The sequence below is a fragment of the Barbus barbus genome (assembly GCF_936440315.1).
Source record: "Barbus barbus genome assembly, chromosome: 35".
NCBI classification, from domain to species: Eukaryota; Metazoa; Chordata; class Actinopteri; order Cypriniformes; family Cyprinidae; genus Barbus; species Barbus barbus.
In genome coordinates, this window is record NC_136763.1 from 23481486 (window position 1) to 23506671 (window position 25186).

The 25186-nt window shown below is 37.2% G+C and overlaps 1 protein-coding gene across 1 annotated transcript in view; it reads left to right on the forward strand.

Moving 5' to 3' along the window:
• The window catches only part of LOC306855279 (adhesion G protein-coupled receptor L2-like), a 100232-nt gene that overhangs the window by 47564 nt on the left and 27482 nt on the right, over positions 1-25186 (forward strand). Inside the window, exons 4-10 of the mRNA XM_079393849.1 lie at positions 2087-2196; positions 8254-9054; positions 16714-17007; positions 18596-18699; positions 19208-19393; positions 23092-23130; positions 24392-24575. Coding sequence (XP_079249975.1) covers positions 2087-2196; positions 8254-9054; positions 16714-17007; positions 18596-18699; positions 19208-19393; positions 23092-23130; positions 24392-24575 — 1718 coding nt within the window. The remainder of the gene's footprint in view (positions 1-2086; positions 2197-8253; positions 9055-16713; positions 17008-18595; positions 18700-19207; positions 19394-23091; positions 23131-24391; positions 24576-25186) is intronic.

Below are 25186 nucleotides of genomic sequence, written 5' to 3' on the forward strand. Positions count from 1 at the left end.
TCAGACATGACCGGTGGGAATTCACAGCTGTGGACGGAGCAGACTCTGTTCCACGTGCTTTGCTGCTTTTACGGAAAAAAAGTCTCCACTTGTTTATTAGCAAATAGAACATAAGACAAATTAATTGTCAGAGTCATATGCTGAGGTAAAGAGAAATTGCTGCAGGAAGAGATGCTACCCCAAGGCCAGGTCAGAAAAACACCAGCAGGCTAATTCACCTCCGCTCTGTGCTAACTGTAAAACATACTCTTTTCAACAGATTCTTTTCCTCTAAGTTAGGACAATCTTTCTGCATTTTCCTTACGCAGCGTTTCTTTCATGTTTCAAATCCACAATAATATTCATGCAGACATGACAAACACAACAAGGCTTTTTTTTATTTTTCATTTTTTTCTTCCCCCACCCCAAAGAAGCACATAAAATAAATGGTTCTTTAGAGATTGATACATTCTTATTTATTTATTTATGTATTTTTTGTTGTTGATTTGTTTTTTGTTTTTGTTTTGTTTTTTGGAAAGAAAGAAGTCGCGGTAACACTTTACAATAAGGTGTCATTTATTAACATTAGTTAATATATGAACTAACATGAACAAACAATGAACAATACATTTATTACACTATTTATTCATATTTGTTAATGTTAGTTAATAAAAATAGAATTGTTCATGTTAGTTCACAGTGCATTAACTAATGTTAACAAACACAACTCGTGATTTTAATAATGCATTAGTAAATTAACATTATAGAAATTAACATTAAGATCAATAAATGTTGTAGAAGTGTTGTTCATTCTTAGTTCATGTTAAGTAATGTAGTTAACTGATGTTAACTAATGAACCTTACTGTAAAGTGTTACCAAAGTTGCTTAACCTTAAATGCCAAGAGTGCATTTATTTGATAAACACACACACACACACACACACACACACACAGAGAGAGAGAGAGAGAGAACAAACAAACAAATATATAAAAAAGTAAAAACAGCAATATTGTAAAATTACAGTAAATGTTTTTTATGCAAATTGCAAAGCTTAATTTTTAGCAGTCACTAACAAAGACTTTTATTACAAAAGAATAGCTTTGCCATCACAGGGATACATTAAAATGTAAAATATATTCAAATTGAAAGCTGTCTCAAATTCTAATAATATTCACAATATTGTTGTTTTTTTCTGTATTTTTCATCAAATAAATTAGCAAGCATGAGCATTTTTTTTTATTACATTAATGTTTTTTTGTTTTGTTTTACAGAACTAGACCTGTATTTGTAGAAGGAAAAGAAAAAAAAAAACCTTTAAGGCTTTAAAACCTTTTTAGTTCTAAACTGAATAAAATGAATTTATCCAGCGGACAGCATAGACGCAGACCTCGGGAACAATGTGACGCAGATTGATGGACGATACTGCCACTACTTTCCCAACATCTCGCTGTACACTGTGTCTGTAAGCCATGAGATCATTTCTGCACTTTATCTTTTATTGATGTGCTTAATTTTAGTTCCTAGAACCCACATAAACCACCTTCTGCATGACTTCCTGTTAAACAGGCAGTGGAGGGATGGTTAGTTCATTCCGAGTGAAATGGCATATAGGGAAAATGAATCCATCATAGGTACAATCAGCCTGACCTCAGGGGGGATTCATACAGATGTATAACTCATGTGCTGGCAGGTATGAACACTAAGAGATGAGGCTGTTTATCTTTGTCGTTGGGTTGAAAAGGGCCACTTTGGCATCTATCTGCTCCGCTAATTCTCGCCGTCTTTTATCTGGTTCCTACTCTGGGCCACCATCCGTCCGTCCATCAGCGGTGTGCACGCTCGCTCTCGCTTTGATGCTGCTTCCCTCACAGCTAAAGCAATGTTCAGGGTTCAATACAAGCATTTTTTTTAACCACAGAAATAATTTTGTTAACAAAAAGTTACAGTAACAACATACAGAAAGGCAGAGATTGAAAAAGATTTTCCATTGTATCAAGCCCAAATTATGTTGCTACATCCAGAACATTCCTTTAAACTCTGGTGTGAATAGTTTCCTTTTGTATTTCACTCATTTGATTTCTTTCATCTTTCTCTCGCTCCGTCCAGGTGTAACAACAGAACGCAGTGCATCGTCATCACTGGACCAGATGTATTTCCTGACCCCTGCCCAGGAACATATAAGTACCTTGAAGTCCAGTATGAATGTGTTCCCTACAGTAAGTACGATCCGTCTTTTTAAATATATATATATATATATATATATATATATATATATATATATATATATATATATTTGTGGTTTTTTATGTTACCCCTTTATGACTGTGCCTTAAAATGCATTTCTCCAGGATCCAGTTTTTTATCCTTGATAATAGTGTTAATAAAACATGCAGGATTCATCATTTTATAGCATTGACAATGGATTTTTTTGCCACTGATCAACATAAAACAGAGTTTTAATGTCAAAAGTAATACAAGACAAAACAAATTTACACACCTTAACCATCACTAGCCCGGTCGATTCATTTTTCAAAGTCAGATTTAAATAGATCACTTGTGAGTAGTTAAGTGGTTTCTGTTGATTGTAGTATAAATACAGCTCTATCTGCAAGGTCCAACTTCTGGTGAGTCATTATTGCAGAAAATTGCAGACTCCAAGCAGTGAAAGTGAATTGTAATTGAAAAGCACAAGGCAAGGGATGGATACAAGATGACTTCCAAGTCATTGAATATCCCTTGGAGTACAGTTAAATCAACAATTAAGAAATGGAAAGAGTATGGCACAGTTGTAAATCTACCTAGACCGTCCTCAAAAACCGAGTGACCGTGTAAGACTGGTGAGAGAGACCACCAAGAGACCAATGATTTACAGGCTTCAGTGACTGTGCATACAACAACTGTTGCCGGGATGCTTCTCTAGGTTTATGAGAGAGAGCCAAATATAAAGCTACTGCGGTTAAAAAAAAAAAAAAAAACTTGTACGACATCTTGGCTGCAGTTTGCCAGAAGGCATGTGGGAGATTCTCAAACCAGGTGCAAGAAGGTTATATGGTGTGATGAGACCAGGATTAGTCCATTTGTACACTTACATGAAGGGGTGAATATGCTGTTTAAATAAATATGATACATGTATACCACAGTGAAATAATTAAATAAATAAACAAATAAATAAATGTTATATTTTTATGTAACAAAATAAGCAAAAATGTAAAAAAAAAAAGAAAAGATTATATTATTACAATAAGAAACTAAACTAAAATAAATAAATAATAATAACAACAACAAATATTTTTATAGGCACTGTATTATCAATATCAGTATTTGCAAGACAGCATTATATAATATTGACAATATTTGCACAATGAGTTGTGATTAGTCTTCTGATTGGTCTTTTCTTTCTTGCTATTTAAGCATATATAGCCATTTTTACAAAAAGAAGACAAGCAGTGAGTTTCATGAAAACAGCGAACGTCTTTGATGCAGCTTTTCATTTACGGCAAATCTAAGCTTAAAACTTAAAACACTATTTGTTTGCTGCCTTCCAAGCATTGCTATTTCCTTGAGGAAAGAAATTGTCATTATATTTTATGATATAATGCTTTATTCTAATGATGCACAGATTTAGTGTTTGATTTGTATCCTGAAACCTTGTACAGGTGTGATTGTAGCGCACAGAGCTGGGTACAAAATGCTTTTTGCTGCCTTGTTGAAATTTTGACGTTGTTTCATAAAACTAAAATGTAAGCTGCGAAATGTAAACCTTTTTCTCCCTGTGAAAACTTACTTTTTAGCAGTCTTTCATCTATCAGGAGCATTACAGCGATGCACACTACATGAAAGCAAAGCAGAATTCTCTGAAGTCCAGTCTTTGCACATATAATAATCGCTCAGAGACAGACCAGCATGATTTTTTTGGCAGTAAAAAAAAAGATTTGGCCAAGCAAAGATATGCCAGCGTTTTGCTTTTTTTTGCTAATAAACAGACCAAAGATGTTTTTCGTTAGTGCTTGATCATTGTGTTTGCTTGTAAGAAACCGCAGCTATACCACTGTCAGAAAAGACAAATGACTGCACATGGATCTAACATGAAGAAACTCCAAACAAACGCCTCACTTCTATTCTCAGATATCCCATTACATTAAGAGTATGGATTGTTTTGCTCCATTAAACAATTAGATAGTAATATTATTCTCTGATTGAATTGTCTCGTCTTCTCAGAGAATGTTTCCAGAGACTTCACATACCAGACGGGGTCCTCTGCCGCACATTTCCCACCACGATCCCGAAATAACAAAGGCCTGCTGGATTTTAGTACTTAGCATTAGTTTAATCTACGTCCGTATCTTTGGGTTATTGAAGTCGAAATCCCACACAAAATTTGAAAACTGTTGTTTCATAAAGTATCATGTTTTTCAGCTTTTCTCCAGGACTATCTGTTTGTTCACATTTCTTTTCTGATGCAAGCACCTTCACAGAAAATGTTTTTTGTGGTGTTTTTTTGTCTTAATGTTTTTGCATTACCTCCTCTAGGCATTTCCAGGCGGTCCGTAACAGTTGTATTTACTAATCACAGTTTGACTCCCTAGGACGCCAGAGCCCTCGTGTCACCCTCAGGCTGCTGAATACTGTTTTTTGACTGGAAGGGATTTTCTTATTTGGTTTTGTTTGGTTGCAACAGTGGAATGTTCATGATGTTCTTTGGCCGACGGTATCTCAGAGAACAGGATTTGTCCCGGTATTAATCTGAGATCTGTCCTGATTGTATTGGCTGAGTAAACTAGAAATGATTTGCCCTGTGGATGGATGTCACCATAATTTCATTAGTTTTAACCTACCTCATTAGTAACCTGGAAATATATGGATCTATCTATCTATCTATCTATCTATCTATCTATCTATCTATCTATCTATCTATCTATCTATCTATCTATCTATCTATCTATCTATCTATCTATCTATCTATCTATCTATCTATCTATCTATCTTGCCCCACCCTTTTCATTTACTATAGTTATTATAACAAACTAAAATTCTGTTTGTGGGTGCAAACTAACGAAACCCTGCATTATCTCCAGGTGAATCTGATGTAAACATGTCCAGAATCTACGTTCAACCCAAATTCAAATGTACACTAAATTATAAAATATAATTTCCATAAAGAAACTGAAACCAATTTTATGGACCATTAAAGTTTTCTTGTATGATAATATTATTTCAGGACAATTAAGCACATTCCCCCACCAAAATTATTATTACTGTAATATGCATCCAGAAAGGAGTTTTTTTGTCTTTGCAATTTTCATTATTCTCTAAGGCGAATCTCATTAGGCTGTCATTACTGTAATACAATATTTGTATAGTATTTCTTCATTAAATCAGCATAAAGGCAGCACAAAAAAATGCTATCATAACTATTATACTTTTTTCTTTCATTATGTGCATGTAAACTTACAATAGCATTACTTATAATGTAAAATAAATAGCATCAATTAAAAAATTGTAATGGTCCTACCAACAAATAGAAATAATTTTTTGCAAATTCTATTTCATTATTTCTTCTTTATCTTATTTTCCTTGTTCTGGATATGTTTCATGAGATTCTGTTTTATGCAAAGCAGAGCTCCTGTAGAAAATGGACATTGGGCATTGTGGCCAGAGAACAGACACCATTAGTAGATCGATCATAATAATACAAGAATTAAATCTGAGAAATTAAGCTTTAGATTGTTCATATTTTGGATTATTTAGCATGATGCTGAAGATGGCCTTCATGAGATAAAACTCCTGAAGACTGTCAAGATTCTGTTTATATGTCTGTCTGCATTTTGTCTATCTGTCTGTCTATTTATCTCTCTTTATCTTTATCTGGTGCTATGGAAGGACAGTGTATTGGCCTGTACAAAACCATGACGATAACAATTTCTAGAGAAGTGAGACTTAAAAAAAAAAAAAGTGCCTTATTAACAAAATATCCTTATTGACTAGTAAATTAAGTAAGTTGTTTGGAAATTACATGCACAAACAATGTTATATTCATCAAATGCACTATTTACTCAGCATTCACTATACTAAAAAAAAATAAAAAACATGGACAAGACAGTCATTGTGACACTGGACTGTTAATCAGTGATCAGGCACACACACAAAAAAGGAATAATTTAAATTTTTGTGATCACAATTAAAGAAAAATTATACTTGCAAATTACAGATGGAAGATTAATTGTTTACTCACTGTTATGTCATCCCAAACGGTTCCAAACCCATATGAATTCTGTGGAACACAGAAAAAAAAAGGAATTTTAAAGAATAGTCTGGCCACTCATTTCAGTATAATTAAAGTGAAAGACGTAAATTCTGATATGACAAATGTCCACCGTAAATAGTATAACGAAAGTGATTCATATGATGTTTGGCGTATGTCAAGTCGCTTGACAGATTTGTGTGAGAACCAGACCGAAATATAAAGTTAATATTGTTTCAAATATTACAAAGTTAACATACAGCAGCATTTGCATGAAAAAGAGTGATATTATTCAAAAGTATGTGTTCCACAAAAGAAAGCGAGTGAGGTCTATTTGGAATGACATGAGGGCGAGTAAATGGCTCTTTTTCATCAGGAAATCTTGACAGACACATGATTTTCAACAGTAAAAAGCACCAGCTCGCCAATCTCCCGCTGCCACAGTGATCTGGACCGAAAGAAAAATGAAAATATGTCCCCTTAAAAAGTAAGAATACATTTTACAAACTGTATTCAAATTGAAACCGCATACTGCCATTCCGGACTGTTCAAGTGTTCGTATAAAGCCTAGAAGGGCTGACAAGACATCTGTGCTTGTAGAGGAACTGTAGAGTTGAGGAGCAGCTTTATTTTTCTGGTTTTTGAGTTTCCCTCCAGCACAACTTGCCATCTGTCCACCTGGAATTCAAATTTCCCTGGTCGATGTACCCGAGCTCTTATGAAAATCTATACGCCGCTATCTAGAATTCAGCCCGTGTATTTCCCCGCAGCTTTCCCTCGACAAGAGCAGATTGATTCGTCTTCAATGCCACATACGCTGTCCTTTTGTACCGTGACAGAACCCCTTTTAACCTGGCTCTCTTTCATGTGTTGAAGGTGTCTAACTGCGATCTCTTCCTCCTCTGACAGCTGTAGCTCTGTGCAAAATGCCCGTAACCTCATGACATGTTAACTGCATGTGATCATGGACATGATGGTTAATTCATTTTAATCTCTTTTTCCCCCCTGCACTCCTTTCATTCTCTCTTCCAACGCTTAAAATAGAAGTGGAGCAAAAAGGTAAATCACTGACACAATCAGCTCCTTGTTTTTCTTTCTTATATATATATATATTTTTTTTTTTTGTGGTTGTAAAACCTTCTTGTGCCCACTCTTGCTGTTCCGATAGCAGGCAGTAGCAGAAAGGGTCTTGTATTTTAGTAAAGGTCAGTGCACGAGCAGCAATCGGAGGGAAGCTTTAAAAGAAAATGATAAAGCACAAGTTAAATGTTAGCGGTAATGCCGGAGGTACAAATGCCCCATTCCCCCCTCCTCTTCCTGTCCTCCACACTCTTTTATTGCCTGTTCGAACCCCAGCCCCACTCCACACTCCCAGCATGCTTTGGTAAGAGGGTTTCTATAGGCTTACACTACCTCTACTGATTCTGGCTTTCCCTTCTTCTTCCTCTCTCTCTCTACATGTCTCTCTCGCTCTCTCACTTCACCCTTTCTACATGTTTGACTATCATGTCTTTGTTAAGAAGAAAGGAAATGCTTTATGCTGTAAAATGATTGCAACATTAGGCCTGTAGGAAAGACGTAAAAACTGTGGAATATCTTGTCTCAGGACACAGACTGCCTGTATGCTGCTCTCCTCTTCAAGCCTTATTTAGTTGTCTGCTTTTATTTGCAGGGCAGATTTGTCGTATTCCTTCCTTTTTTCCTTTGTGTTTGGTTGTGGTTTGATTTTTCCATCACTCCCCTTCAGTATGTTCAAGCAGCAGTGAGCCGAAACTGTTTGCTTACGGACACATAAAAACTGTGTTTGCTTCCGTTTTAAGCTTCAGTAACCTTCAGATGCAGATTCTTCGCACATTTTACTGCTTGTGAATGTGGGTAGCTCTTAGACTTCTTAGTGTGTGTTGCTGTCTTCACCGACTACCCAATTATCAGTGATGTAGAGTCAGACGGCACTTTGCCCTCTGCTTTCAACTAGCACGAGCTGCGTTCGCTTACGTTTGACTGTTCTCTGCTCTGTTCTTCTCATCACTAGTTTTTGTTTGTCCCGGAACTCTGAAAGCGGTTGGAGATCCGTCGTTTCTGTACGAGGCGGAGCAACAAGCGGGGTCGTGGTGCAAAGACCCTCTCCAGGCAGGAGACAAGGTTTATTTCATGCCCTGGACCCCTTACAGAACAGATACGCTAATTGAGTACAACTCACTCGACGACTTTCAAAACTCCCGACAGACCACGACGTACAAACTCCCCCATCGCGTCGACGGCACGGGATTTGTGGTATACGACGGGGCGGTGTTTTTTAACAAGGAAAGGACACGCAACATTGTCAAATTTGACCTTCGGACCAGAATCAAAAGTGGGGAGGCGATTATAAATAATGCCAACTATCATGACACCTCACCGTACAAGTGGGGCGGGAAAACAGACATCGACTTGGCAGTTGACGAAAATGGCCTTTGGGTGATCTATGCCACCGAGCAGAACAACGGCATGATGGTGATCAGTCAACTCAACCCCTACACCCTTCGCTTCGAGGCCACTTGGGATACCACCTACGACAAGCGGTCGGCCTCCAATGCTTTTATGATCTGCGGGGTTCTGTATGTGGTCCGATCCACGTACGAAGACAACGAGAGCGAAGTCAGTAAGAGCCTCATCGACTACATGTACAACACCAAACTGAACCATGGCGAATACGTCGACATCCACTTCCCCAACCAGTACCAGTACATTGCAGCTGTGGAATACAACCCGCGAGACAACAAGCTGTATGTGTGGAATAACTTCTACATCCTGCGGTACAATCTGGTGTTTGGTCCACCTGATCCAGCTCACGGTAAGCCTCATCTCGAATCCGTCCCGCCACACACACACACACACACACAGTGTCCCTCTGGATATCTGTTTAAGTGGTCGCGAGATTTCAGCCACTGAGTTGGTATTCCTCTGGCTCCCGAGTCTGTGTGTCAAATGTCACGGATGACTGATTTTTAATTTCAGATTTAATATGTGCTTGATGTATTCCGGAAACCTTTCTTGAGTGCAAGCTACATCTTAGTGTGGAGTGGTGGGTCTCAGCAGTAAACAACATCATAGGCGTTGTTAGCATATAATAAGAGACGCTTCCCTCGGGATTTCAAAAGACAGAGCCATTCCTCCCCAGTGTTTAGACTCTTGAGGCTAAACTCCCACCCACTGCCCCACTGAGAAAGGCACAGCTTCCCTCATTGGTAGAGGGTTACCTGTCTGGACAGGTATGTAGGCAGCTTTGCGGCAGCGGTGCATCACCCCCAAAAGAGTAGATCTCAAGCGCCTAAAAACAAACAACTCACACTTTTGCTCGAAGGCCTCTCAATGTGTCTGTGCTGAGAGACGGCTCTCCGCTGAGACCGGATCAGTCCCGAAGGTCACGTCAGCGTAGCCTGTTTTTAATTTAGCTATCAAGAGCTAGGACAGGATGGCCATACTATGTGTCAGATCATCTTTACATTGAAAAAATAATAACCGTAATTACCATAATCCCAGCTCAGCCTAGCAACCGAGACTCTTGCATTACTCCAGAAAGACTTGGCTAAGTGTAGAGGTCAAGCAACTTTACACAGATTAGTGGGGCTTAAGAATTTAAAATATGAGTTTCCTTCTTCTGCGGAGACCCACCAGTGTATTCCTTATTGATGAATCTGCTTGTGCAGACACTGAATAGAGTAACTGTACCCAGGGCCTGCGTGAAACTGTACCCCTATTGAGTGCGCTTTGGATAAAGTTGTTTTGGATAAAAGCATCCGCTAAATGACAAGATAGTAGTTTGTAAGCTACAATTTTTTTGTGGCCTGCTTACAGCATTCAAGAGCACCTCAAAGGCTACCTGCTATATTAATAACCAACCATCATAGGTGTGCTTCTGATATGAAGGCTGCAACCTTTTTAACCGGCTACATTCAAGGGATATATATATATATATATATACACACACACATATTAGTGTTGTCAAATGATTAATTGTGATTAATCACATCCAAAATAAAAGTTTTTGTTTACATAATATATGTATGTGTACTGTGTATATTTATTATTATGCATATATAAACACACATATACAGTATATATTTTGGAAATATATATATAAAATATATATATATATATATATATTTTTATTTTTTTTTTATTATTATTTTTTTATCATCCAAGATAATGTATGAATAAAGATTTTTTTTTTTTTTTTTTTTTTTTTTTTTTTTACATATGCATACAATCTAAGAAAAATATTAATAAAACGGGGCTTAATGAACCATTAATGTTTCACAGGGGATTTTCCATTATTTTAAATTACGCATTGCATTGAGTTAAAAGGAAATGTCCAGAAAATGGATAATGTCCTGGCAGAAAATTACCAGTACCTTTTCCATTTTTCGAACAATTATTTTTTTTTCTGCCATGTATATCTCATTAATTGCTGAGAAGCATATATACATCACAATGTACCTTAGCAACATGCTAATTCCTTACCATATTTTAATCAATTGTAATTTGTGTCATCTCTGCACTTCACATGAGAAATGTTATTTGGTGCTCCTCGCAAATCATTCACTTGAGTTTCCAATGAGGTTCTATTTCTTATAAGATGCTGCTTTGTAGACTGCAAGGCAGCTCAATAGCTTTTGGAACAGAGCCAAAACATCTCTCCGAAGGCTGTATATGACATTAATAATCACATTACTATCGGCACTACTTATTATATCAGACTTATTTTTGAGCTCAGGATAGAATCATCTGAGTCATTCTTAGCATGTGCTAGCAGCTTTCCTTTAGCCAGAAGCGATTACTGCCACTGAATTAAAACCATCGAGCAAATTCATCCCTGCACAAGCAAGCAATTAAGTAAGAAATATCAACTCAGTATCACTTCAGATGCAAAGTATTAGGGCTCAGATCTAAAATCCATTGAACATTTCTCTGGGGTGTTACCTCGGAGGGTTCAAATCTTTCATTAAGGAAATGTTATCACATTGTTACCACAATGTATCCACTTGTGGTTCACACTTGTACCATGTGGCTGATTGAATGTGCCCGTGCATGTTCTGCCTCTCTTTTAGCCGCCTGTAAAGGAAGTAATTAGCTCTACAATCAGTGCTGATGAAGGACAAAAACATGCTAATTTCACTAGCATTAGCTCCTGTGCAGTGCGCGAGTTGAACGTTACCCCCCATCCCCACTTGAATCTAATCTGCCATCATTTGTATACTGATGTGTTTTCTCTATTTTAGATGTGGTGATTATCTCATCATCTCAATAATCACTCACACAGCCGTCAGAGTTGTGCTCCGCAGTTGATGTTTGCTCCACTTTACTTTGATAGCTGTGAAATTACCTTGATTTTGAGACACTGCTACAACGAACCACTAGAGTATGTAAGATATGATAAGCCCCTGCCTTTATAGGAAGAAATCCCTCCAGAGTCAGAGAGAAACAAAAGTGGCTCCTCTTCAGGGATGGAGCGATCATGAGATTAATTGTTAGGTTATTCGTGCAAATCACATGACCTGCAGTCATATTGTCTTTATGTGCTGTATTGTGGCATGTTAATCTTAAACAATTGATAGCACTAAAAGAAAAAAAAAATACAAAAAATCAGAAGTCAGATTTATATCAGATCAGATTATATCACAATAATAAATTATTTAATTAAGAAATATACAGAGTTCTGGCATGAAACTCTAGATGGCGCAGTCCGATAGGTCTAACTCAATCTGACCTAATGACATCATTATCACATGGCACAGCTGATTGGTTCTCTCCTGTATCGTTAGCCAATGAGTTCTCTGCTCAACATTTAAATATATGACTAGTGCTTGTTATAGCAGTTCTGCAGCGTGCTTCAGAAACCCTCCACCTTCCCCAGCTCCACCTGTATAGATCTGCTACAAGGTGATTCATGTATGCTATGGGGGGTTATTTCATGTAAGTTATATTTGCAGCAGCAGTATTTCTTACATGCTCACAGCAGCATGTTGTGGCTGTATTGGCAGTAGCAAGTCTCGGTACTTGTTCTGCCACAGCAGCAGCAGCAGCGTAGCAGATATATTCCGCCAAGACCAAATACATTAACATTGTCACGTACATAACCATGCCAATCCCTCCGAGAGCTGTCATGACAGAAATACAGTTCTTCCAATTTATTTGATGCAACTTGAGCATAAATACTCCAATATCACATCTGTAACTGCATCAATGACAGCAGTGGGTTAGTATTAAGTGTGGCTCTGGGTGTAAATGTTGACAGGTTTTTTTTAAACTACCCAAAGCACTCAACTACAAGGTGACCTGTGTTACTCTGGTCTTTTAAATTCTGACTGGCTGGATACGTTGAACATTACAGACATAAACAGACCTGAAACTGGTTTTCAACCAATTGAACGACATTTTATTGAATATAAAATTTTCAACAAAAGGGCATCAAAAGAAAAAGTTTAACCTTCAGAAAATGCTGATCGGGAATCTCAAGGGATCAAACTAAATATTATATTTGACGATCTGTTTATCTTTTATGAAATTTGAAGTTTAAAACCTGAATCAATGTTTTCTGGTTGTAAATATTGAATAAAATGTATAATGCAAAACAAAAAAAAAAAGAAATAAACACTATGCCAAAATGGGTATCAGCTAGTTTAATGTTAATTTACTACTCGTTTTTACTTATAATTTTTTTGTTTTGTTTTGTTTTGAGACACAAAAGGCAGTTAACATTCAAAGTCCTATTAATACAGATACCCCACTAAAATAACTGAGACTTTTCCTTGTTTTGATGCAAGTAAGAATGCATTTGAGATTAATTTCATTACCAAAATACTACTTAATACCAGGTGTAAACAAAATGTAATTTATTAGTGGTCTGTATACCACATACCTGCCAGAATACTTGCTTGTTTGCTGGCTTGATAGATTGTTCCTTCATGTTGAATGCTGGCACAACATATTAGGATGACATCTCATAAAGATCCTAACTAGCATCATATGCGCCATTTGCTGAAAGAGAAAATGATTAAAACCAGCAGCATATTGATACTGGAATCATCTTTCATAATGGGGAATCATCTTGATGTGGAGGAGACAGACAGCATTTATATTTGCCATCTGAATCGGGGTGGAAAACACACATTACGCTGCTTGCCACTTAATCTCATTTTTGCTCATCATTAATGGAATTAGTTTGACACTGATTGTGATAATTGCCATGTGATATTACACTGCTGATGGTTAGCTAAATTCATGCAGAGCCTTCTCTGCTCCTGCCTGAAAAAAATACTGTTTTGTGTTCAGAACACCACTAATGGATTTGGCTTTATTTTAGTCTCGCTTCTACTGCCACTTGGAGAGATTGCTCAGTGGCCTCTATTTTTGTTAAAGACCTCCCTTGAATTTAAAAATTATTACAATTGCTAATGCTGCTACATAATTATTAGATAACTGGAGGGATGCATTCTAGGGAGGCTGTGTCCTTCTTAAACCAGTCCCTCTATGGCTAGAGTTCTTGTATTCAAAGTAAATAACATAACATAACATAACATATAAAATAAAACATAAAATATCATAACATAACATAAAAATGTTTCTATTTCTTCCTAGGCTCACTGGAAATGAGTGCCTGTACCTATGTTTCTGCAAAACTAAAAAAAACGTAGCCTACCTGTTTGTATGAATCGCTGCAGTTTCAATTTAATATGAACACTAGAGGCAGTAAAACTCAGACTTTTATTCCTTTTCACACAAATTATGATTCACAGGGCCAGAGTTCCAATTAAGAACTTCCACAATATGTAATGACCTCAAAACTATTTTAACATACTGAGATACAGATTTGAAAACTGATATTTTTGAATGTTATCATCACATATTCGGCTTCATATGTATTGGTTTTCTAAATCAGTGCTCGGTAGCTCTTGTGATACAGAGAAACACATTCACAAGCACATTTCCAATGAGCCTGTGTTGTCCTATTACATCCAAGCTGTGTGTGTTGTCTTGTTTTGCCTCCATTTGAGGGCAGCCCAAGTGGCTTAATAAACATAGAAATGTCTAATTTTAGAAAATTCAAAATGGGTTTGGTAGGGGAAAATGTTTCTAAATTAATCATAATTAGCTTGATATAAAAAACAGTAGAAGTCACTGGAAATTCTCCACCATGCTGGAACTAGTACTTAGGTGCTTATCGCCACAGCTTCATTTGAATATTTAGTTTGAAAATGTTCTATGTTTCAAAGGTAATATTTCATTTTTTTTTACATTGAACTGAAGGTTCCTTTGAGTCAGACACATTTTCATTACAGCGCTACAGACATACTTATCTTAAGAGAAACTGCCTTTGTTAATACAATCAGAAAATTAATACTTCTACCCATAAATCAGATTTCAAAGTCATTCTGTAAAATAATAAAAGTATCCATTTACCGCCCGCATGTTCAGTTTTGAAGGACCACAATCCATAATCGACACCATACCAAATTATACAGAAAGCACAAAGGACAATAGTGTCAAAGTTTGAAAACACATCTGTAACAACGTTCGTAGATTCGGGAAGAAGGAGGCGGGAACCGGCAAACATTTAACGATTTAATAACAAAATAAACAAACGTAAAAGTACAGCGGCAGCCCCTCACGGACGACTGCCGCACACAAAACATAAAATAAAATCCAGGCCTGGTCCTCTCTCGTCTTCCACTGTCGTCACTCCTCCTTTTATCCTTCCGGAGCTCCTCCGTGGGACTCGAGACCGGTGAGTGTCGCAGGTGTCGCTCATTATCACTAACTCCACCGGCCTCGCTCCGTTCCCACGGCTCTCGGCCCCGCCCCACTCACCACAACATCTTTCACAAAAGCGCCACGGTATTAGGATGATTTTTATTTTTTCCTAGTGTAAATTATGGTAATACTCTTGTTATGGACAAATTCCATTATTCTGATGTGTTCGTAATACATTGCAAATACCACGGTAAATAAATATGTGTGTCATTCAGTACCATGGTATAAGGAAAGTACTTTGCAACAAAGTACCATCTGTGCTTTTCTAAAGTTTTATTTTTATTTTTTACTTCTGTATGAAACGGTCTCTTTAGCACTCAATGTCTACATAAAGGAGTGATGGATTTCTCAAAGACAGTGAAGTGTTGCATTTATTTTCTGTAAATTTAAATAAACTAAATACATAAGTTATTTACACTATGTCCTCCTTTGGAATGGACACTGCTTTTTATTTTTCTGTGCTAATATATATATATCAGCTGACTCTGTTTATGTTTTTAATGCACATTTACATAATTAACGTGTGCATATTATGCCGCTTGAATGACTTTCCTTTTTTGGCTCATGTAACCTAAGCATGTGGCATTTCGATAATTTTACCAATAGACAAGTCGTTTTTTTGAAGCATTATTTTTAGGATACAGTTATAATAAAATGGTTTGCGAATGTGGTTTCCTGTTGACTTTAACAGGCTTCTCTGATCTGTGGTTTAATTCTGGAACATTGAGCTAAAGCTTGTTTTATAGCCATCATGACAAACAGCCAGAATCTGGGAGTGAAAAGCCATTAATGGCACGCCTGTTACGTCAACCGTGTCAAAACACACACACATGGGTGAAAACCGTAAAGATCGGGGTCTTCAGGTAAAGGCGTTGCAGCTGTTTTTTGCTCAGTTTTTATCTGAACCAGAGCTCTGGCTGGTCAGTTGACACTAATTCACAGTAGGTCACATCTAACCTCAAAAAGAAAGCCTTTTCTTTCACTCGATCGGTCTTTTCCACCTCACAAACATACATGGAGCTGCTCTCACACCCATACTGTGCTAAAATCTCTCACACTTCTATGGACCATCGGTGGGTTTCTTGGCTGCACGCTGTCATTCACACAATCAGGTTAGCCGGTGAAAGCGACGGGTGAAGTTCAGAGGATTTTCTGGGTTTATCCATATTTGTTGATGGAGGTATGAGGTCAGGTATATCACTTCTACCCTATACAAGAAGCGCAAAATGCAAAGAAGTTGGAGTTATCTGGGACTCAAACTGCTTCATGTACGAATCTACTTCTGATTATCATTATATAACTTCCTAGCTAAGAAAAACATAATTACGTTTTGAAAATAAGACACGCATATTTTCCGGTGTAAAGTGTGGCCTGTAATATTTGCTCAGTTTACATTGATATATGTACCATATTTTTCTTGCCTGAGGAATTACGTTAGTTATATATAAAGCTTATGAAATATAGACACAGGAACAAAGAAATTGTGGGTGAGAGAAAATATATGTTCACAAACTGTACGATTCAGCTTTTTAATAAGCTCTTGAGATATAATAGAGCTTGAGGTCTTGTATGCAAGCAGACTATTTTATTTCATAACGATTTTCTTTTATTAAGCACTTTACAAGCTTGATAACAGAACCGGTACCCAAAACACAACATAATTTGTGCAACAACTAATTTTACCCATTATTCTTTTTAGCACCACCTATCTCAGAGGCATCCACAACACCCAAGTTACTAAAACCAACAACCACTACAACAACCACTGCTCAACCGAGAGGTCAGGTGACTACAGTTACCACTACAGGGACCAGAGCTGTTAATAAGACACCCAAATCACCAGCTGTACTTCCTCAAACTACCACGCCTCCCTCACTGGAGTCTTTCCCCCCACCTGAGCGCTTCTGCGAGAGCATAGAGCTTAGAGACATACTGTGGCCGCAGACGCAGAGGGGCATGCTGGTGGAACGACCCTGTCCCAAAGGAACTCGAGGTGGGTGCATGTACCTGTTGAAGTGTAACACGCTGTAGTTTTCCACTCAGGGCTCTTTGAATTGCTATCAGTCACACACAAGCTGATATGCATTTGTCCTCTAGGCGAAGAGAAATGTGTCTATTCTCTTAGGATCGACCATTTGAATAAAGCAATAAAGCCATGAGAGGCCATGCGTTGCAGTGATTTTACATTTAGCTTTAATCTGGTTAGCAAAGTTGTTTACTTTTCTTTTGTTAATAATAATTAATATTTATTTATGCCAATGTATGTATTTATTTGGTAAGTCGTCAGACGGTCCCTTTTGGCTTTTGTACTTAAGATCTTAAAAATCTTTATTGGCGCTTTATTGCCATAACACATATTGGTTGCACTTTATTTTGTGTCCTTGTTACAGTGTATTATGTATTTAAGTACTGAGTAATATTAATGAACTACCAGTGTTGGTTACATGTAATGGAATTGCATAATTTAATTACAAAATAAATCTAATTGTAATCAGTTACAGTTACTGAAAATTAAATTACATTAATTTATGAAAAGGTTAATGATTACAAATGATTTTTTTTTTTCAGTCAATCACACACCCACGTTTAACTGATGTCTTTCATAAATTGCATTAACTGCTCTAAAATATGAGACACCAATGTTTCAGGAGTTTAGGACACATGCTTATCCGAAAACTGTTTTATTTCCTAATTTGGGTTTATGTATATACTTTGTTCTTTTAAGATTAACAGTTTTTTTTGTTGTTGTTTTTTTCAAGGCATTGTTAGATGTCAGTGTTTCCTGTCATAGCTTTGCAAAAATTGGATTTCAAAAACAGTATCATAGCTTGTTATTGATTTTAAATCTGTATTTAACCTCAGAATGATCTCAAAGTAAAAAGAGGTGCTAAAATTTGATTTTGTGGTGGCTGTGCTTTAAAATTAATCTTAATTCAAGCGAAGGCTTTTGAAAGTCTGACAGTAATCAGTGTTGAGTATGATTTTAAGGTTAACCTGCTTGCTTTAAATGTTTCAAAATGATTAACAGTTCAAAACATTAGACAATTAGAAAAGTAATCAAATGTAATCAGTTGCATTGCTTTAATAAAGTAATTGAAATAGTTACACTACTTTTTAAATAGGGTAACTTGTTATCCGTAACCCATTACATTTTCCAAAGTAACCTACATATACTTACTGTATTGTTAGGGTTAGGAAGAGGGTTTCCTTTAGGGTTAGTTGCATGTAATTATGCATAATTTATTGTTATTACTATAGTAAGAACATGTCATGTGTATAACAGCATTGCTGCATACAATTAAATATATCAAAAATGAGATGAGTACAAAACAACAAACAAAAGAAAACAGTAAACAGTACAGTATATTGACAAAGCAATAATAAATAATATAATAACATAAAAAAAAATAATTATAATAATTAAATGTGAAAGAACTTTAATAAATTGTGCTGGAGACACAGACTGGAGTCAGATCACTCACTGGCTTTCATTTTATGATAGACAATCCATGTCATAATTATTTATACTAATGTGGCTAATAATAATAATGATGATGATGATATTCTCTTTATTTAAACAGGCACTGCCTCCTACCTATGTGTTCTCTCCACTGGGACCTGGAACCCAAAAGGCCCAGATCTGAGCAACTGTACATCCCACTGGGTGAATCAAGTCGCACAAAAGGTTTGTAGTTCCAGAATATATCTGTCCTCCCAGAACAAGGAGCAAAAAAAAAATGTGACAGTCTTTAGAGCATAATGTCATAAAAATAAAATACTCTCCGGTGCCATATTTTGAAGCTCATTCTCTCTGTTATCACTTGTTAAGATGAAGACACACAGCCTTCAAACATCCAATAGGGATCTTACAGATTGATCTGTGTGTGCACTTTTGTGTTAATGTGAGGTGCTTCCTGTAAATAGAATGGATGTGCACAATGGGACTCCAAACTTCCTACCGTACATCCACAAATATGAACTAAAGTAGCAGAAATGCTTCAGCCATTGAAACCCAGGAAGTGTTTCCAAATGCTCTTCCAAAGTGTTACCAGCTTCTAATGATAGCTGTAATTGCTCGCGGGGGCTGTTGCTGACTCAGCGTGATTACGTCATAATGGGAGTCAAGAGCCTCGTAGACACAAAATGATATTTTTCAGAGTCATGCTGTGAGGTTAATTTGTGTAATCTCTCAGATCCGGAGCGGGGAAAATGCAGCCAACCTGGCGAACGAGCTGGCCAAACATACTAAAGGTGCCATCTTTGCCGGTGACATTAGCTCTACCATGAGGCTCATGGAGCAGCTGGTGGATATTCTAGATGCTCAGTTACAGGAACTGCGACCCAGCGAGAAAGACTCCACCGGCCGCAGCTTCAATAAGGTATTAACAGGATTTCATTCTCAACATGATTTTTTAATAAGCAGCAGCATGCGGTGGACATTTCAGAGGCACTTTGCTTAAAGGACACTTGCTTCAAAAAGACAGCATCAAACTCATTGTGTTACACCCCACTGTGCTTTTAGAGAATTGAAAAAAGCATAAATGCACAGACTGAAATGAATCACTCAGTGGGTTTTGCCTACTGTCCATGCAAAATAGTATGTCTGATCAGAATTAGTGTTTCCCGACACACAGGACATTGAGTATGCCCAAGATGCTTGGATGATATACTTTGTCTGGTGTGCATGCATTTTCGGGTAATATTGTGCAATGGATGAATTATAGAACTTTTAGTTCTATAATTGTGATAATAAGGTTCAAGATGCCACAACAGTTTTTGAATGGTTCAATGTAAATGTATGACAAAGTTGACATGAAAGAAAGCTTAAGAAATAATGACTATCTAGGTAATGGATTTAGATGCAAATATAAGTGGTATGTGACAAAGGGGCCTGTGGTATCACAACAACATGGTAATATGTCCCAGTATTAGCGCACTGTCTTGCACACTCATAATTTCACATTACCAGAAGAGTACATACTTTACTGCATTTTACAAGTATGCAAATTACAGTGCAGACACTTTCTGAAAATAGGTCACAAGGAGAAGAATGAAGCCAGTTATCAGTCTACAAAAATGATTAGCTGCTTTTATATAAAACCTATGCATTGCATTTAAAATACATATGAGAGACTGCTTTACGTGCATACTAACCCATTAAGTTACAACTGGCCATTATGTAACATTTACTTCAACCAGTAGGAATCTTGAGGGCATACATTCATCAAACATGAGCTTTAAAGATATATGGCTCTATCCAGCATGTTCTAAGGCTACTGGGACTGAATATTAGTTGTTAAAGACATAGTTCAACCAAATTTAGAATTATGTCATCATTCACTCATGAATCCCATAAGACTTTTGTGTACAAATACATATATTTTTAATGCTAGCTGAGAGAATTCTGTGCTTCCATTGAAAGTCCATTCAAGCTAAACTTTGAAGCTTCAAAAAGTTTGACATTGTAAAAGTATGATTTGAGTAGTAGACACATTATCTTGACCAGATGTAATTTAGGCTTTTATTCAAATGTAAACACTGCTCAATGAATATAAAAAGAGTACATCAAATATTGGATAAAGGTAGCTCAACTTGCTTCACATACAAGAACAAACTTCATTGGTTCTTGCACATCAAGCAAGGATGTTTGAGCTTCTGTTTATATATATATATATGTGATCTATGTATTTATGCATTCAAGTTGATCAGTGTTTAAATGTGACTAAAAGTCTAAATTAAATCTGTTCATCATAAAATTGAGCTTGTTCCTTCAGAAGGCTTGGATTAAACAGTTTGATTCATACGTTTTACTTTTACAATATTGTTTGGAACCACATGAGGGTGCGTAAATGATGACAGAATCTTCATTTTTGGGTGAACTATCCCTTTAAGTCAGGGAGCATGGAAGGCATATGCAAAGCGTTTGAGACCTCTCTACTGGCTATTGTGTTGTCTGAATGGCGTTTTGTGTGTTTCATTCATTAAAGTCAAAGAAGTGGGTGAATATCAAATGGCTGGAGCACAGGCTGTACTCACTAAGAGTGAAGCCTTTCTTTCAAATCAATTTCATAGTTACAGGCCAGTGGTAGGGACTGAAGGCACACAGGCCTGATTGCAAAGAGTCTGGATCCCCCAATGCACTGCAGCAAGAAAGGCATTTGTCTCATTAAGCCACATGGACATCAGCCAGTGTAATTTACATGAACACAACATGTTCCTGGATCAACATCCTTAGTTTAAACAATAAGCTATTACTCTAAACCGTAATACCAAACTTTAAATTGTAAATAAAACATGTATTTATCTTGACCCCACAATCCTTCAGTGAGCAATGGCCTTAAACCCTATTTCTGATTTTAACCTTTACCCCTTACCCCAGCCTCTTTCCTATGATAAATCTTATCTCCAACACTAACATCAACTTAACAAATATGGTCACAGTTTATTTTAAGGTCCAATTCTCGCCACTGACAAACCATTAATTAAGAATTTTGCCTCAATAAACTCCCAATTTGCTGCTTATTAATAGTTAGTAAGGTAGTTGTTAAATTTAAGTATTGGGTAGCATTAGGGATGTAGAATTTGGTCATGCAGAATATTGCTTTATAAGAACCAGGCGCGCAGATGGCACTAGGGACGGGGGGGACATGACCCCCCCAGATTCATAGTGACCCGATCCGTCCCCCTCACAGTCTCTACAAAAGGCAACATCAGTATACGGAGGATAAATCAGGGTTTCTGCTATGTACATTAGTAGTGGCGGCCAGGCCACATGCGCTAAGCCATTTTTGAAAAACGCTTTTGACCGCAGTATCTGACCGAGTCCCAAAACACGTGTAGCCAATCAGCAGTAAGGGGGCATATCTTGTACTGATAGAGAGAAGAGTATTGTAATACTCTGTTTATACTATGGAGCAGCAGTACTAAGCCAGTACTATGAAGCTATATTCACACTTCGGGCACCTCGGGCACCCCAACCCCCCCCGACAACTGGACTGCTGACAGCTTGGTCCCCCCCCAGTTAAAAAATCCCATCTGCGCCCGTGATAAGAACTAATAAATAGCCAATATGTTAATAATAGGCATGCTAGTTAATAGTGAGAATTGGTCCCTATATTAAAGTGTTACCTACAATACTAACACTAAACTTTACTTTTCACTTCAAAATCCCAACCCTACTCCTTCCCCTAGTACAAACTCACAATCCAGATCCTGTAGAAGTAAAGCTTCACTTTGATTTGGACAGCCATTGATTTGGAATCACAATTATACCCCAACTTTTATCCCAAATCACAAATTCTAAACCCTGACCCCAAAATCCTTCATTTAACCTGGAACCTTAAACTCTAACCCAGTGCCGAGTTTCCTACATTAAATCTTTACCATCTAACCTAACCTCACCTGTACACCCAGTCTCCAGCGCTATCCAACTCCAATCCTTTCTCCTAGTTCAGCTTCCAGCTCCGATCATAAATCACGAACCATGATCTTGATCCTAGAGATAAACGGCGCATTGATTTAGACAGTTTCTGTCAGCATATTGTTTTGAATTTGTTAATCTGTGTGTTACTCACAATTTATAAACCTAAATTTTATCCCCAAATTTGATCTCCAATCTCAAATCCTAAATCTTTATCTTAACCATTATTCCTAAACCTTGCCTTTACACCTAATTTCCAACCTTTAGTTCAGTTTCCAGCTCCAATCCCCAAGCCTAATCCCAATCCTATAGAGGTAAACCACACATTGATTTAGACAGTCTGCGTATGGATATTGTTTTGCATATGTTTGATTTGCATATTTCAGATGTTAATGAGCTACTGATTCTATTTTTACTTGAAAGAGCACCTGAGGGTTTTGAAATCACCAGACTAAATTTGTTGTTCTGAAAGCAAGGCCACTCTGTACACCCCTACATTCATCCGTTACATGATTTCATCATAGCAGACCCAACTGCTATACTGTGTTTCTGAAGTGCTTGTGGATTTGAGAACCCATTAGTACACCATCAACCTTTCTAACTGTCTTTCTTTGGTCTGTTTTTGTTCTTGTGTGTGTCCTCTCTCAAATGAAAAAGCTTCAAAAACGAGAAAGGACGTGCAGGGCGTATATGAAGGTATATCTGTGCTACGCAACTATGCTCTTCACTTGTTTCTGTACTTTCTCTTCTGCTATTGTTTCTCAGCATGGTCCTGTGTCCTTTCATTCTCACTGTCACCACAGCATTTCATTCCGCCTGTGTCCTCATTCCCGGAGGTTCAATAATTCAGTGGATTGGAAATTGTGTGGCTGCAATTTTTATGGCCAGTTCATACCTTTTATGTGTTTGTTGGAGGATTTCTTTTTTCAGTTTCTTTATTGTTAAAGTCATGTGTTAATATCTGTTGACGTGTGCTTGAGTTGCAGGTTGGCGGTGCATGTTCTTATTGGTTGCAAAGGGTACATGTCAATTTATGGTGCTTGAAATTTATTGCTACATTGGTTTTTCCACAGCTTTTTCAACTGCTAAAAGATTTACTTAGACCTAGCAAAAATGAAAAATTTAAGTATGACAGGAGAGATTATGCAGAGATCACATGAAAGGCAGGATTCTGTTTCTGAAAGGCAAATCAGTGTAAAATAAATTAGCGAATGTGAAACCCTAGACTGTGAAGATGCATATATCATCTTTTAATATTTGTTGGTGTGTAGGAGCAAAAACGATTTAGCATTGCGAGTAGTAAAAATGACCATAAAAATGTAGGGAATTAGAGCTTGTATGAGTCAAAGCTGCAAAACCAATCAGATGAACAATAATTATCAAAAGAGGCGACATGTATGAATCGATATTTTAGTCTGGTGGTGGTGTGTGTGTGCGCAGAAGCTCTGATTAAATAGTATGAGAGTCCAAAATGTGCATTGTTAGAAATAGGATTTTAGAGTTAATCTCAAACGCAACATCCCTTTGTAGAAACCTACAGCATTTTTGAAAATTCTCTGACAGTGTTAACAGGTGGCTATTTTTTTCCATTTCAGTTTTGTGCATCAAATAATCAAGACCTAGAGATGCCTTCAGTTCTGACGACACAGAACAATGGTGTCTTTATCTTTGCATTTATAAGGCGTCACGACCGGCTGTCTTTCTTTACCTCATATGTGTCCGTTTACGTGCTTGAAGAGCCTTTGACATTCAATACTGTACTCTTGAGACAGACAGAGCATGTCAGGCTAATTTCTGCAGCCTGTTTTATGTGTGTCACCTGATAACGACTTAAAACAAAGTGTGCATGTTTGCTTTCATTTGGGCACGGGCAGACAGCTGCTGATAAAGTCAAGACTTTGACATTTGACCTTACTACAGTGGTTAGTGCTGACACACGCGTCTCATTGGGCTGCAGGCTATCGTGGATACAGTCGACAACCTCCTCAGACCGGAGGCTCTGAAATCGTGGCGAGATATGAATACCACGGAGCAGACGCACGCCGCAACTATGTTACTGGACACCCTGGAGGAAGGAGCCTTTGTCCTTGCTGACAATTTAATGGAACCGGCCATCGTGAAAGTACCAGCCAGTAATATAAGTGAGTACGAGCGATGCGCAAAACTAATAGAAGTGACAACGTAAACAGCTTATTTTGCAGCTGATCAGTTTGAGTTTGCAAATATGCTTCAGCTGTGAAATTATAATAACAGTGTCCACTAACACATGGCTGGTTGACATAAAATACTTTTTGGGAGTTGAGATGTCCTGCAGTGTGGCATGCTAACTCCGTCTTATACTATTTTAAACAGCATTTTTCCTAATTCTTTTCGTACTGTTATGCATGCAGCTTTTATGACCACATATTAATTGAGACTCTACATGGAATATTTCTACTCCATTCATTTGCCACACCGCAGGACCTTTTAAAAATGAAGTGAAGGCAAAAACGTGATTAAAAGAAATTTTGACCAGTTACAGGGCCTAATATATATACTTTCCTGTATACACTTTTATATTTTGCATAATGTTGATAATACAAAGTCCAGAAACCCATGAATCAACACTTGATTTTTGGCCTAACAGGTTATGAATTCGTTAAACATTTGTTGAATATTGTTGTTTTGTGGAAGCATATCTCTTTTCGATGTAAATAAGGCTTATTATACATTGCCCTTATTTAGAAAACTTATTTACAGGTGAAAAATGTAA